At 45.7% G+C, this 16,818-nt stretch overlaps 1 protein-coding gene across 8 annotated transcripts in view; it reads right to left on the reverse strand.

Annotated features, from left to right (window-relative positions):
• Nucleotides 1-16,818, reverse strand: part of epb41l2 (erythrocyte membrane protein band 4.1 like 2) — a 188,033-nt gene that overhangs the window by 137,663 nt on the left and 33,552 nt on the right. For all 8 annotated transcript variants that reach the window (XM_063223779.1, XM_063223781.1, XM_063223776.1 and 5 more), the window contains exon 2: nt 175-843. In XM_063223779.1, coding sequence (XP_063079849.1) covers nt 175-822 — 648 coding nt within the window. In that variant the 5' untranslated portion in view covers nt 823-843. The remainder of the gene's footprint in view (nt 1-174; nt 844-16,818) is intronic.

Here is a 16,818-nt window from a genome sequence, read left to right on the forward strand (position 1 = left end):
AGCGAGTGTTTCTCCTCCTCCTCCTACCTTTGTGTCTGCGCTGCCTAGCGAGTGTTTCTCCTCATCCTCCTCCTCCCTGTGTGTCTGCACTCCCTAGCGAGTGTTTCTTCTCCTCCTCTTCTTCCTCCTCCTCCTCCCTGTGTGTCTGCACTGCCTAGCGAGTGTTTCTCCTACCTGTGTGTCTGCGCTCCCTAGCGAGTGTTTCTCCTCCTCTTTGTCCTCCTCCGCCGGCTTCCCCTCCGCACTAGACACCTGAGCCGCCTGCTCGACCTCCCCGTCGACCTTGGCCTCCTCTGCAGCAGACTTCTCCTTGCCCTCCTCCTCCTCCTCCTTCTTCTCCTGCTCCTCCTCTTCTTTCACCGCCTCTGCGTCTCCTTCCTTGGCCGGCGCTCCTCCTGCTGCTGCTCCGTCCTTGGGTCCCACCTGGCTCTGGGACTTGGACCTCTTAAGCCATGGGGGGAGGAAGCGGGAGATGCCGCCTTTGCCCTCCTTCTCCTTCTCCTTCTCCTTCTTGTCTTTCTTCTCCTCGGAGGCCTTGGGCTTGTCTGCCTCCGCTGTGGCCTGCTCCTCAGTGGCTGGGCCGTCTGCTGGGGCCTCTGCTGCGTCTCCTGCTGCTGCTTCGGTCGAAGGTTCAGCTGCTGCAGCCGCGGCCTCTGGTGCTGGTTCTGCCTCGGGATTGGCTGGCGCGCTGCTGGCAGCCGGCTTCTCTTCCTCCTGTTGTGCTGCTGCTGCTGCCGGGTCGGGATTGGTCGAGGTCGACTGTGGCTCCGCCTTCTCCGGCTCCTTCTTCACCTCCGTCTCAGATCCCACCTCTGTCGTCATGGTCGCCCGTTGGTTGCCGCGCTGTGAGGAGACAGGGGAGAGATAACAGGTAAGTCACGGTGAGGAGAGGAGAGGGAGACGAGAGACAACGGCACTAAGAGAAGTCTTGACATGGTAGTATGTGCACACTACAGTTTTCAGGCCGACAAAAGGGTATCTCTTGACAGCATCATTGCTAACTTGGTTATCAACTTGCTTGGTTGCTTGGATACAATTTCTTACTAAGTGGTGAGAAGGAGAAACACTGTCAAGGGTGCCCAGAGCGGTATTAGTACTGGTTTCAGCACCAGCAACATTGTAAACCAAAGACAACGACTCGTGTTCATACCGGATTGTTTTACCAAAAATGACACAGATGAGCTTGCCAACGTCTATGTATGTTGTAGTCACGGTTCGCATTGCAAAGCAACTCTTGGCTTCCCCATTCCCCAACGTTATGACTTTAGATTGTGAACTCTGCTAGTTTCCGCAGGTGACTTCAAACTGAATGCAAAATCAAGCTGCCCTACAAAGGCAAAGTGCAGTAACTACGCCAACAACAAAACTGAGAAAAAGGCCTTCAAAGTTTTGGTATTAGGTTGGATATTGTACTATTGTACAGCAAATCTGAAATGGCAATATCTCTAAAACGAGACCCATTTTAGGAGGCGTTATGGAGACCATTTTCAGTCTCTAAACGTCAATTTTGACTAACGTTGCAATTACTGCACTTTGCCTTCGTGCAGCAGCACGGTTCTCTGACGGTCTGAAAGCACCAGAGGGAGATGGGAAATGAGACACAAGACAAGACACAAGAGACAACAGAACAAACACTACATAGATGAGTCACGAGGAGGACAAAAACAAAGTCGTTAGAGCCACAGGGGACACCAAGAGGCAGGTTAAATATTGACCCAGGAGGCAGCTGCGAGCCTGGAGAGCCTTGTTTGGTGTGTTGTTCTGTATTACGGAGATGCTTCACATGAGAACGGCATACAGTTTCATACAGTTGCAAGTCTTTTCTTTCAGATTAGCTGGGTGAGGACGTTAGTATAATGGATTCTGGCGTCATTATGTAATCCAAGTCCTCTAAATGCCAAATGGCGCACCAAGACTCCAGGGGTTACCGAGAATATTACGGGTTTTTTTTTTGTTTTTTTTTATTCCTCCCCAAGTATCACTGACGTGACGAGACAACGAGCGCACAGCAACTGACACCCACCCTGACCACACCATCCTCAGAAAGACACAACACAAAGCCAGGGTTGCCAGATGAGTCTGATGATTTCCTGCCCAAAAAATGCTCAAAACCCGCCTAGAAGCACAAAATCCCGCCCAATTCTATTGATTTCTACGGCAAAAATTGGGTGGGTTTTTCTGCTAAATGCCATTTTTTCCTGCACACGGCCATCCTAAGCAGCCCAATTGGGCGGGAAACAGACCAATCTGGCAACACTGCACAAAGCCTCAACTCTAAGCAGTGCACAAGACCACGATGCACAAGAAAAGCACTGCTTGCAGAGATTTCAAACCATGGACTGAATTGAGGAACCAGGTTTTTATTTCACAGGTAAAGATGGAATGTATGGAAGGATTTGGCTGTGAATTGACACGCTAGCGCTCCATACACTCAACATCAAGAACTTGTAAGAACTTACAGTCTACGTCCAAAAAAACAAAAAGCTCCAAAAAGAGGACGGGACATACCTGGGGCTGGCAACAACATAGTATAAATATTAGGGCTGTCCACGACCAAGGATTTTGTTGGTCGACCAAAGGTCGTCATGTACTCCGACTAATCTTAATTGATTAATCCCCCCCCCCCAACCCGTGGTGGTGAACTTACATAATTAAACGCACCTGTCGCTCGAATTCGCGTGGTTCTTCTCGCTCGAAGTTAGTGACCATTGGCTGACAAAAAGGATCCCATGTTTTAGAGCTCCTCCCACCAGACATAGCCAAAATAACTTGAAGCCTTCTATCCTTGTCAAACAAATCCACAACACGTCTTCCTTTGTCACGCCCATCAAGTTAAGAGTTCAGAAAGCCCTTAGACGAGACGCTTTTTTTTTGTTTCCTCCGCTGCGACCAATCGACCAATGGGATTCGGACGACTAGAATTTTTTTTGGTCGACCAACGATTAGTCGTTTATTTGCGGACAGCCCTAATGAATATGCATTACTAACGTCTCAACAGTTCCATCAATTAAAATGAAGGAACCCAATTAAAAATCCAACAATAAAGCAGCCTGGGAGGATGACCCTGATGATTCAGCCATGGAAATGTGCATTATGAGCATTTTCAAGCACATTATATATAGACTACTTATCATTTTGCCAAGAGGAATGAATATATACACACACGTTCTCTGTGTGTCTGTGTCTGTGTCTGTGTTAGGCTATTTACATCAGGACTATTCTGTCAGTTTGAGCTATCCAGTCACAATCGATGCGTGTGTGTTAGGGTTAAAACACACATTTCACGGGGAGAGCTTATTTTCGGCGCCCACGCAAGAGGGAATTTATAAATAGCAGACGCAGACACGAGAGGAGACAGAGTGTGGAGGGAGCAGGCGCTGAATGGCTGGAAATGGAGTTATGAGAGAAACGAGCCATTGAGTCATTATGCTTTGCCATCCAGCAGCAATAGCAGGGACTGCAGAGGCAGGGGCACACAGGCGGCGCCTGGGGCAACAGTGGAGGTAGAGGAAGAGGAGAGGGGAAGATAGACAGAGACCGGGACAGAGACAGCAGTGGAGGTAGAGTAGAAGGGACATTGATGGCAGGTGACCAAACAGGAGTGATGGCACCGGCAGAGACAGTGAGGGAATAGAGAGTGTCGAGGGCAGGAGAAGAGACAGTGAGGGTAGGAGAAGAGAGAGTGAGGGTAGGAGAAGAGACAGTGAGGGTAGGAGAAGAGACAGTGAGGGTAGGAGAAGAGACAGTGAGGGTAGGAGAAGAGAGAGTGGGGGTAGGAGAAGAGACAGTGAGGGTAGGAGAAGAGAGAGTTGGGGTAGGAGAAGAGACAGTGAGGGTAGGAGAAGAGACAGTGAGGGTAGGAGAAGAGACAGTGAGGGTAGGAGAAGAGACAGTGAGGGTAGGAGAAGAGACAGTGAGGGTAGGAGAAGAGAGAGTGAGGGTAGGAGAAGAGAGAGTGGGACATTGAGGGCAGGGGAAGAGACAGTAATGGCAGAGGCAGAGACCCCGATGGCAGGGGAAGAGACAGTGAGGGCAGAGGCAGAAGTAGAGGATGGAGCTACAACAGTGGCAGCTGCAGAAATGGGGGCAGGGGAGGACACACCAGTAGAGGGAGGGGAAGGGACACTAATGGCAGACACAGTGGATGAGGCAGATGCAGAATCAGCCATTACAGATGCAATAGTAGAGGACGGGGCTGCAGCAGTGGCAGTGGAAGAAATGGGAATCTGAGGAAGACCGAGAGGTCGAAACGTCATTGCCAATGAATGAATGAATAAAAAGAAGAAAAAAGAAGAAATAACTTAAAGAAGAAAAAATCCAAAGGAGTGTGCGAACCTTTTTTCAAAAAATATGTAATCTTTTTGTTCAGCACCAGGGATTGTGCACAAGTAACTCTCTACAAGTGGAAGAAATGGGGGCATGGGAAGACACAGGGTGGATTCCAATATGCGGACTCCCATCCTCCCTTGCTCACTTGTGACCTCATGATGACGTCACTGACGACAGAACATGAATTCAATATCTTCCAAAAGCGCAATTCTAATGTCATTTTCTCATTTGTAATCAGGATGGGGAATGAAGAGCAGTCCTCAAAAAATTGTTGACAGCGGGAAAACTTGAAGCTAATCACATGATACATGATGACACATGAGCGTAACACAGGGGAAGTTCAAGCAGTATATTCAACAGCCTGACGAAGCACTGTGCTGATGCAATGCCACCCTCACAGCCTCAGTGGAAATGCGAAAGAAAAAAAAAATACACAATGTTCAAGCCTCAAGTTTCTGCGCATCTCTGTCCATCACCATCATCATGTGTGTTTGGTTTAGTCTGAGGTGACTTAAAGGAGTTGCCATCATTTTTTTACAAGAGCTACGACGTTGTTTCACTTGAAAAGGTTCTCTTGTGTATTAACTTACGGTAGGACCTCCAAAACGTTGGCAACTTGGGCTCAACAGTTGGCCTGAGTAAGCGAGAGTGACGCACACATAAGCGAGAGCGAGAGCAAGAGAGAATGTGAAGGACGAGAGAGGATGATACAGAGATGGAAAGAGACAGGAAGACAATAGAACTCATTAACGAGCCCAAGTGGACTAAGGGCCTTGTGGAGACCATGTGTGTGTGTGTGTGTGTGTGTGTGTGTGTGTGTGTGTGTGTGTGTGTGTGTGTGTGTGTGTGTGTGTGTGTGTTTGTGTGTGTGTGTGTGTGTGTGTGTGCGCGTGTGTGTGTGCGCGTGTGTGTGAGTCTGCGTGCGTGTGTGTGTATAACTAACAAGTACTGCCAGCATCGATGTGGGTTGAGCGTTTTGACCAAGGCCAGCTGTCCCCCTCTACTCTGCTAGCTGGTAGCCTTATTGGATTGCACCGCTAACTCATTTAGCCCTAATAAAAATGCATTTGCGTTGCGAGTCCCATCGCCTGCTATGCTACCACTACACTGGGCCTGCTTCCAGTCTGGAGAGCCTTGCCTGGCCTGGCCTGGCCTGCCTCTGCTATTCAGGGGTGTGTTTCTCAAAAGTGTAGCTGTTAGCAGTTAGCAACTTGGGTAGTTGTCAATGGGAAATTGCATTGCAAACAACAAAGTAGCTACGAAAGTTAGCAACTTTGGTTTCCAGAAATGCACCCCAGGTCATGCGTCTTAAAAAGGTGCACTGTGTAATATTTTTAGTAGTTTATTCCCAGAATTCTTGCTGTCCATTCACAAATGTTACCTATAAACACTTCCCACCATCATGTTTCTAAGTATTCATAATGGCTGGGAAAATTGCACTTTTCATACATGAAAAAGGAGATCTTCTCCATTGTCCGCCAAATTTGACAATAGTGCAGCACAGTTTCAATGAGCAGCATAGTTGCAATACCTACTCTGGCCACTGGCACACAGTTTCACCGGGGTAGAGAGGCGTAAAGGTGCACTGTGACATGTAATATGGATACAGATCTGAAACGTGAAGCCACTAACACTTTGGTGGACAAAGACCCTTGGGGAAAAAAAGACATCTCAATAGGCTTAACCGACATGCAGTTCTTAACCGTTCTTTTGCATGCACTTCAGCGAAGCCGACTAGTGTAATAATAATTGCTGTATGATGGTTATTAGGCGAAAAAATATGTTCCACTCTAAAAAGACACCTAGGCCCAAAGCTTTCTAATCAGATAAGGTTTTCATATTGTGCCAGAGCATTTAAAAAGATGCCTATCTGAATAGGACTCAATGAGATGAAAATTGAAAATGAATGTGAGCTTAACTGACGCGTAGTATTCCAACAGGGAAATGACTGGAATTATTTTCTGTCCTGGTTAAGAGACCAGTTCTGACTGGATTGGACTGGGGAAAAGGAAGCTGTGAAACAGGAGGAACACACAACACTAGGTCTCTCAATATGGATCGTCTGAGATCACAAACACACACCCACAAAACACTGTGTGTGTTTGAGAGAGAGAGAGAGAGAGAGAGAGAGAGAGAGAGAGAGAGAGAGAGAGAGAGAGAGAGAGAGAGAGAGAGAGAGAGAGAGAGAGAGAGAGAGAGAGAGAGAGATCCCTGACAGTTTATGTAGAGACCCTGTGTGTGTGTGTGTGTGTGTGTGTGTGTGTGTGTGTGTGTGTGTGTGTGTGTGTGTGTGTGTGTGTGTGTCTGTGTGTGTGTGTGTGTCCCTATCTCTCTCTACATAAACGGTCAGGAAGCATCAGTGTCACCAGCCCCGTCCACTCCCCCCGTGAGTCCGGCTGGCAGAGCCGGCGAGGCTAGCCCTAAATCCTCAAACTGCAATGCTTGCAGATGAGAGTGGGCGAAACAACACGACCTGTCAAAACCAATAACGTCTCCCTGCACTGGCGCATACAAAATGGCCTCTCTGGAGCTGGAGCTAGCACTGCTAGCGCTGGCTGCTGCCTTGCTGTGTGTGTGTGTGTGTGTGTGTGTGTGTGTGTGTGTGTGTGTGTGTGTGTGTGTGTGTGTGTGTGTGTGTGTGTGTGTGTGTGTGTGTGTGTGTGTGTGTGTGCTCATGCCTTTAGATCCTCTTTGCTCTAAGAGGCTAACATGTGCACGCTCCTAATCCATGGGCTGAACAGACACAACAGACTTGGAGTCATGGTCTGCCATACCACATACTACCACATACACAGTGTGTGTGTGTGTGTGTGTGTGTGTGTGTGTGTGTGTGTGTGTGTGTGTGTGTGTGTGTGTGTGTGTGTGTGTGTGTGTGTGTGTGTGTGTGTGTGTGTGTGTGTGTGTGTGTGTGTGTGTGTGTGTGTGTGTGTGTGTGTGTGTGTGTGTGTGGAGAGAGGCTGTTAACACTGCTATGGTATTTCCCCACACCCCCTTATAATCTGACACGAAATGACAACACGACCACCTAAACGCATAAGTTTAACACTAAGTATGTGGAGTTGTTTGGGATTGGGCTTATCCTAAGCACATACTCTATTCTATGTAACTGTTCATCAGTAAAACCAGAGACCGGGTCCTTTGCAGACAACTCCCCGTCTCTCTCACAATCCGCTTCCTATCCACCTCTCACACGGTCCAATCAAATAAAGTCGAAAAAGACCACACAAAAAAACATCTTTAAAACCAGAGACCATAGATAAGGAGGAGATGGTTGCTGAGGAGTTTCTTCCGAAATCAATAAGACGCAAGGGGTTAAGCTGCTATCCTCCGGGAGCATCGTTGATGCCCCTTTAGGACACTTAGGAGACTGAATGAGTTCAATGGCGTGTCCCACCCATTTAGGAGTCCGGAGTGAATCCAACTTTGTTGCACTGGTGACGCATGCAGTGTCTTATCTAGGTTTAACATATTGAAGATCTTTGGTAAAACACGGACATGACATAGGGCTTAACATTTCAGCCATTTACCCCCCAAAAAAACAAAACGTGCAACCTTACAGTCAGCCTGTCCATAGCGCGATATCTGTAAAAGAAGGCTTAGCATTCGCCCTCATCACTCTCACACATGCACATTAAGTTTACAGCATGCAGAAAATTCAAGAAGGGTGTGGACTGTAGCACCACCGAGCTTGGGATGCTTGTCTATACTTACTATAGTCAGTCATTCATCCTTTAAAGACTATGCCATGTTTCACGTTAGGTGCCATCGGGGTAGTGGAAGTAAGTTAAACCCTCAAGTTTCCCCATCTGCAAGTTTACATTGTGGGACCAATTAAACATCTTTGATCAGGCCTAAAAGTATACAGCTAAGCCATCAGCAATTTATCTCGCACGCACGCACGCACGTACACTCACACACACACAGTTTACAAGATGTTATCAGCTACAGAGGTCTCGCTAAAGAGGATGTTGCTGTCTTTGGCCAGAGCTCGGGTGTGTGTGTGGGTGGACCACGAGATCCACCAGCTGTACTTGATAACACTGTTGGCCAATTAAGGCCCCTTCTAGCCTAGATGTCGGTAGGATTTTGTGCACTGCGATCCTTACTGCAAGAACACGACAGAAGAGACCAAAGCTACCAGGCATCGCTGGACTGTTTCAAAGTAAGATCTCAAGCGACAGATTAGGAGGACCATTAAAAGCAGGATGCAAGCATTGTGACATTCATTCTGATTGGCTGCTGCGGCTGTTTCTGAACCACATCATAGCTCATCATCATAACATTCGCTCACGTCCAAATACAAACTGTCGCTCAAAAGGTCTCTAGTCGGCAGCTCCTCTATACAAGGTTAATTACTTTCGGCATCGTTGTCACTCGTCACGTTCTGTGTGTTTCCACGGTTATACTACAAACCCCAACTCCGATGAAGTTGGGACGTTTGGTAAACAGTGAATAAAATCAAAATGCTATCATTTTCAAAACATTCAATCTATTCATTAGATGGAGAATAGTGAAAAGACAACATGTTAAGTGTTAAAACTGAGAAAAAATATTGTTTTGGGGGACATATGTACTCATTTCTAATTTGATAAATCCAACACGTCTCAAAAGAGTTGGGACGGGGACAATAAATGGCAGCAAATGTCGAGGAAGACTAAAAACAAAACAAAAGACAACACTTAACAGTTAAATACATTAACCGATGAGATGATTTTATATAAAAAACAGTGTTAATTCCTATCTTGGACATGATTTCACCAGCTTAAATGGTGGGTGTATTCCTTGTCATGTTTTGCAATGTTTTCCTTTCTGTAGTGCTTACAGTGTGACAGGTCTTGACCAAAAACCCACCATTTTATCACCTGCTGGTCCTTATGATGGAGCCAAACTGTTAAAACATAGTAGAGAATGCAGTTTGACCTTACTATGTGGCAGTAATCGAAGATCTCCCTTCAAAATATAATGCATGAGTGGCTTTTCATGCTGTTTAAAACCCATTTATACCATTCAGCACTGTATTTAACTCTACAGATGAGTGAGAACATCTTAACCAATGCACTACTGCACCCGCATGCCATCATGGAGGCTGACTTTTGAAGCTAGCACTAACACAAGTTGGATGGTCCATTTTTACTGTAGCACAGGATATGCAATGCTCTATTATTGTCAAAAAGAATGGACTTCTACAACTTCTGCTGACTTCTGTAAGCAAAGGACAGTTTCCCATGTCTTCTGAGTCTATTTCAAGTGAGCTCAGGTGCTTAGGAGAATGTTACACCCCTGTATCATTTTCATGCATTAAGCATTCTTATTATGGTAAATTTTCAATAGCTCTAGCACTCCAGGAATTAGAGTGAGACTACAGCCAATATATATTTCATGATGTCATGAACCTATACAATGATTTTATTAACAGAAATATGTCTTATATACACTCAATCGTGGTAAATCAAAGGGAATTCAAAAATGTATGTAATAACTATGGTAATTATTCCCTTTGCATCTTTAATTCTGAGTGACTCAGCCTCTCTGTGATGATCTTATACCTGGACACCTATATTGTCCGTCAGTACAATTCATTTTGAAATGTTCTTCTTTGTTGTTTCATCTTATTTGGATGTTTACTAAATTTCACTGATCCCCGTCCCAACTCTTTTGAGACGTGTTGGATTTATCAAATTAGAAATGAGTACATATGTCCCCCAAAACGATATTTTTTCTCGGTTTTAACACTTAATATGTTGTCTTTTCACTATTCTCCATCTAATGAATAGATTTAATGTTTTGAAAATGATAGCATTTTGATTTTATTCACTGTTTACCAAACGTCCCAACTTCATCGGAGTTGGGGTTTGTACAAACCAAGTTGACCTGCTCGTCGTCTACTCCGAACTGACATAAAAAGCAGACTTCTCCATTATACTACTTTGTCAAGTTAGAAAGCAGACAGCCATTAAAGCTACTTCAAAAATACTGATATAAAAACTAGAGCTGCACCGGATCCTGATTTTTAGGATCCTGCCGGATACCGGATCCACTGCTTAAGATCCTGCCGGATCCGGAACCGGATACCGGATCCTACGAAAGGGTTGAAACACATAGCCTACTCGCCATTTTTATCACGTTGGCTCAAACTATTTTGAATGAAAAGTCTCGGCTACCGGATCCTGGATCCTGGAACCGGATCCTGTGAAAAACCCTATTATCCTGCCGGATCCGGAACCGGATCTTGGATCCGGTGCATCTCTAATAAAAACCAGGCTGAGGATGTCTGCAGAAATTGATCTGGCACTCTGGCGCGCACCCATCAATGCAGCAGTGCGACTCTGCAACGCTGCCTTTCAGCCTCAACATTTCAGACTTAAAAGATTCAATACACAAATCGGGCAGTGTGTGCATGTGTGTGTGTGTGTGCGTGTGTGTGCGTGTGTGCGCGTGTGTGTGTGCGTGTGCGCGTGTGTGTGTGTGTGTGTGTGTGCGCAAGTAATGGACAATTGGGTGAGACTCTGCTGCCCAGAACCATGTAATTTAATTTGGACTGGAAACAGCAGTGTGGCCTCATCAGCTTACTCTGCCCGTGCTGCAGCAGTGATGTGCACTTTGTATTTGCTTGTGATGTTGGCTTGATTATGTCCTCTTTTGAAAGTCGCTTTGGTTATAAAGCGTCTGCCAAATGCAATGCAATGTAATGTAATGTAATGTAATGATGTGGGAACCAGATGACTAGTCTGCAGCCTAACCCTAGTAAGGAGAATAGGGGTGTAAATCAGAACCTTTGTGACGACTCGATTCGATATCGATTTCTTAGGACGATCATTTCGATTATTTTCGATACTACTACAATGCTCATTGATTCAAATCAACAGTTGAATCAGTTGCCTATAGGCCAGAAAAGGGCTGTGATCAAATAGTTGGACCTAGTAGGACCATCCTATTCCCCAACTCTGTTTACAAGTGGTCCTCCTCATCAAATTTGTTTGTTTGTTTCGGACCACTTGTAAACAGAGTCACTGACTGCCAGTTCCTGCAGTTACACAAGGAACATCTCTAGGAAGTCTATTTCACGTTGTCATCACCATTTGCTTTCGTTCCACAACAGTGACAACACTCTGACTTCAGGCGGTTCAAGATTCGGTCCGCAACACTGTATGTCACGACTGATGAAGGACTACGCGTCCGAAACATTGTGCCATTAAATATTTGGGAGCATACAACAGTGCTGTGGATATTTATTGCTTCTTTTATTTCATCTTCTCTGATGGCAGGCAACCAGCATGAAATGTGCCCTTTATTGCATCTAGTAGTACTGTACTCTATTGCATAACCCCTGTGCTCACGCCATCTGCCCACCAACACAAACACGTTTCACGCAAAACCTCTTGAACTCTCGTCTCCAAAAAACAACAGATAAAGCAGAAAAGAGAAACTAAAGCAGAAACTATTTCTGTTTTTTTGTTTGTATGGTTGTTTTGTTGAGTCACTCATCTAATCTAATTTTAGAGAGAGAGGGAGAGAGAGAGAGAGAGAGAGAGAGAGAGAGAGAGAGAGAGAGAGAGAGAGTGTGAGTGTGTGAGTGAAAGAAAGAAAGAAAGAAAGAAAGAAAGAAAGAAAGAAAGAAAGAAAGAAAGAAAGAAAGAAAGAAAGAAAGAAAGAAAGAAAGAGGCCAAGATGTTTAGAGAAAGAACTGAGAGGAAGGGGATCTAAGCTTAGTTGACGTGTGTGATGCATACGAACAACAGAGGCGGCCAGAGGGAGGGGTGAGCCCAGTGAACAGGCCCACTGACAACTTTGGCAGGGCCCAGGACAAAGTAATGTGAAAGGGCCCCTCAACCAACACATGTAATGTAATGAGGACCCAATTCTGGGCCCTCTCTTTCTCTGGGCCCGGGACAACTGTTGTCGCTGGATTGGTGGATGGCTGGATTGGATTGGTGGATGGCTGGATTGGATTGGTGGATGGCTGGGATGGTGGATGGCTGTATTGGATTGGTGGATAGCTGGAATGGTGGATGGCTGGGCTGTTTGGCTTGGCGCCTGTGCTCCCACAGTACGGGACAGCAACAGGAATGCGCTTCAAAAGGGGATCAGCGAGCGACAGCCCTGCTTTCATTTTCACCCCTCTCCTCCGCTCTCCTCTCCTCTCCTCTCCTCTGGGCTCATCTCTCCTCCTCCTCTCCTCTCCTCTCATCTCATCTCTCCGCTGGGCTCTCCTCTCCTCTCGGCTCATCTCTCCTCCTCCTCCTCCTCCTCCTCCTCCTCCTCCTCCTCCTCCTCCTCTCCTCTCCTCTCCTCCCCTTCACATCACATGCAGCTCCTTGTTCAGTCCAGTTCTCCTGGCCTGTCCCATTTCAAATCACCAACAATCAGGGCTCTAAATTAACACACGCCAACCCGCCAAACACGGGTGAAAATTCATTTTGGCTAGTAGAAAAAAATACCTACCCGCCAATTTGGCCAGTAGCGCCCGAGTACAGTAAATTATGAACGGTAAACCGCTGCTATGACGAACGTGCGCACGTTAAGTATGCAGAGCATGTTATTGTGTAGGCCTATGTTTTTCTGTTTTCTGTATTCGGTTTCGTCTTAACGAGTGCTGCTCAGGGATGCAAACTGAATTTCAGTGCAAACTGACAATAAAGTATCATCGTATCGTATCGTATCGTAGAGCCCTTAAGGCGAGATTTCCTACATTACCCATGGACACTAGCGTCACGACGTAGCCTCCCACCGTGGGCTTTCCAGTGCAGCAAGCGGCAACTCCATGCTGTTGCGCGCGCCAGCATTGAAAACATTTCAGACGACCAGCCTTCTGTCAGCTACGCTCACACTATTCTGACAGGCAGCTCTCCTCCTATGCTCTCGTCGATTTCGCTACAACCTTTTTATCGTCACTACTGCTATTATTACTAGGCTGAACCTTGCTGTAACAGGCTGCCTTTTTGAAGCAGCGAGGCCCTGACCGTTTCAATAACATGACTAACGCAGATTATGCATATGTTTTGTGCGAGTGATGAGAATGTGGCGGGGGTTAGAGCAAGGTTCTGTGTGTTGGTGAATGCTAGTAGTAATTGTAACCGTGGTTGTGGAACGAAATGGCGACAAGGGCAGAGGAGGAGAGCTGACTGTCAGAGTAGTGTGAGAGTAGCTGTCAGTTCAGTTGTCTTCTGAAATGTTCAGAGTCCTGGCGGAACTAAGTTGGAAAGCCCACGCCATCGGAGAGAAAACAAATAACAAAAAAGCAACCAACGACGAAGCTGTGGAAGTAACAAAGGAAGCGAAGATTCCCGTGATATTAAGTTATTTACTTTTAGTTAAACTAGGCTTCTTGTCATTTTGTTGCGCATGGTAGATAAGAGAAGAGCTCCTTCTCTTCTCCTTCCTTGTGGTGTGCGTATGTGAGGTTTTGGAGAGTTTGGCTGTGTGCTTGGTTACTGTATGTTAAAGGTCTGTTATGTGAGTGGAAATAGCTGAATCACATCACACAAGCCAGAGGAATTGAACAAAAACTAATCAAATTGATTAGGCCTAAGTAATGAAAGTAAAACATAAAGCAGAAGTTAAAAAATAATGAAAAAATATATAGCCTATAATAGGCCTATGCTTATTATGTAGGCATAGGCCTATAGTATGCAGGCCTATATATAGTGTATCTGTGTTGTAGAAATTGTTGAACAAAATTACCATAATTTAAAAAAAAAATAACTAGCCTAACGCATAGTTTATTTTGGTGAGATTTTAAAAAAAAAATGGCTAGTTGAACTTCTGTTTGGCTGGTAAGAAAAAATGTCGACTAGCCAAATTGGCTGGTGGTGGAAAAAGTTAATTTAGAGCCCTGCCAACAATACAAGGCTACTCCTCACTACCACTTCCAACCAAACAACAAGCCATGAGAAAACCCAACGTTACCGTAGTAGCCCGCCAACCATACCCACTACCGCTCTACCAAATCCAAACAATCAAATCATAAAAATCCCAACATTTATTAGCCTGAGCCACCAACCATAGCCACTACCGTATGCAACCAAACGAGCCATAGAAATCCCTACTGTACAGTGCCTAGACTACCACCTCCAACCCAAAACCCAAAACAATCTGACAAGGGGCATCGAGGGCAAGAGAAAGAGGTAAGACAGGGTGAGGTGAGACAGGGTGAGGTGAGGTGAGGCAAGGGAAATTGGTTTTAAAAACATATTTTTCATACACCTAGCAAGCAACCCCGTATGCCTTATGTAAATAAAGGTAAGGAAACACATAGAATAACTCCTGATTAGGGCTGCACAATTAATCGAAAATCGTGATGAATTAGTGAAATCGAAGTCTAAATTTTAATCGTGATTTAATCGTGGCAATAGTGACCTACTTTTGAGAGCGTCCTTGAAGCCAGAACATCTGTCCACCTAAGTTCCATGCTATTGCCTTTACATAATTATTACAATTCATTTTATTTTGCTCATCCCGTATATAGTTAATTCTTGGTTATATTTCATTCATCTTGTTATAACTTTCAAAAAAATCTGCAAAAAATCAATAATCGTGATTAATAATCGTGATTACGATTTCGATGAAAATAATCGTGATTAGGATTTTTTTCCATTATCGTGCAGCCCTACTCCTGATATAAATTCCTCAGAAAGGAATTTAGGCGCACGCACGCACGCGCACACGCACGCACGCACGCACGCACGCACGCACGCACGCACGCACACACACACACGCACACACGCACACACACACACACGCACACACGCACACACACACACACACACACACACACACACACACACACACACACACACACACACACTGTGGGCGTGTATTTTCAATTTGACAAAGCATATGAAATGCATATGCTCCCAAGTCAAACAGAAGAGGTATGCATAGGCTGTTTGTGTGTGTGTGTGTGCCAATGTTCATTCCTGCAGAATTCTTGCTTGCAAAAGTGTTACACTTGGAACTTAGCCCAGCGGCACACATATAAAACATGCTGACTCAGCCGTACAGTAGGCACAGAGGCATTACACACACACTGAGAGGCATACAGTACACACACACACTCACTGACAGAGGCATACACACACACACACACTCACTGACAAGAGGCATACTCACTGACAGAGGCATACACACACACTCACTGACAGATGCATACTACACACACACACTCACTGACAGATGCATACTACACACACACACACAAACACTGACAGAGGCATACAGTACACACACACACACACACACTGACAGAGTGCATAGCAATGAGCGTAGAAGACGTGGAGAAAATATCTGACCAGAGCGACATCAATCATGACTATTCATCTTTATGCCAAGTCCCCACTAGCATGACACAGGTCAAACAGAGCACCCCTCTTTATCAGACACACAGCAGCCTAAAAACACGGCACTGACAATCTTCAATAATGGGCCTTAACAGGAATAAAGAAAGAATAAAAAGCCTCATCATCCTCATCCTCATCCTCCTCATCTTGTGACTGCAACAAAGCCTTGACTCGGTCGGTGTGCATTTCTGTCCTCAACAACCTCTTTGTGTCCTCACTGGCAAACTGAAATCACCTGACCCCACCTCCTCCTGCACTAAGCTGCCGTAACCACTGAGCAACACCCCCCACTAGGGCTGGGTAAAATAATCGATTTTACCGATAATCGATCGATTTAATCTAAAATTCACATAATCGATTCACAGGGCACAAAATCGATTTTTTTTGGTTCTTTTTCTTTTTGTTCTTTTTGTTTAATTTAGGTCTATGGAAAATACCCAGTAGGTATTAGTCAATTAGGCCTAGGCCTTCTTATTACAAATGATCAATCTGTTAACACTGTCAAGCCACAGCCCTTTGACATTTTTATATGAAAATGGGTAACAGCTTCTTTTGGCACCAAGAAGGGAACGGATTGAATTGATTCGGAATGAATCGAATCGAATCGAATTGAATCGTGATTAATCGATTCAAAGCCCTAAGAATCGAAATCGAATCGATACAGGAACATGGCTGCGATACCCAGCCCTACCCGCAACCCCCCACCCACCCATCCACCCAAACACCCACACCCCCACACACACACACACAAGCACCTTCTCCACATCCCTCACACCTCAGACCCCTCCCTTCTCCCCAAGCCACGATGTTGCTGAAATCAGGCATGGAGCCTGAATACCATCAGCCCTGCACACTGATTCCCCCTTCTCCAGCACTCCCCGCTTCCAGCAGCACTCAAAAAACGACCACCACTGCCATGCTCCCTCCTCACCTTCCATGTCAGGTCACATCACCACGCCCCCCCTCCCATCATCAATCCGCCCCCCCTCCCATCATCACCCCATCATAAGACCTCACACATTAGGGGTGCATCCCAATATGTGACCTTGCCTCCTCCACTTGTGCTTGTCTCCTCGTCCCGCCTCCTGACCCCTCCTCCGTGGAGAAAACGATAAAGTTTCCCAGCTGTCAGCCTCGCCACAACAACTTTTGA

This window comes from Engraulis encrasicolus, chromosome 18 (genome assembly GCF_034702125.1).
Source record: "Engraulis encrasicolus isolate BLACKSEA-1 chromosome 18, IST_EnEncr_1.0, whole genome shotgun sequence".
NCBI lineage: Eukaryota > Metazoa > Chordata > Actinopteri > Clupeiformes > Engraulidae > Engraulis > Engraulis encrasicolus.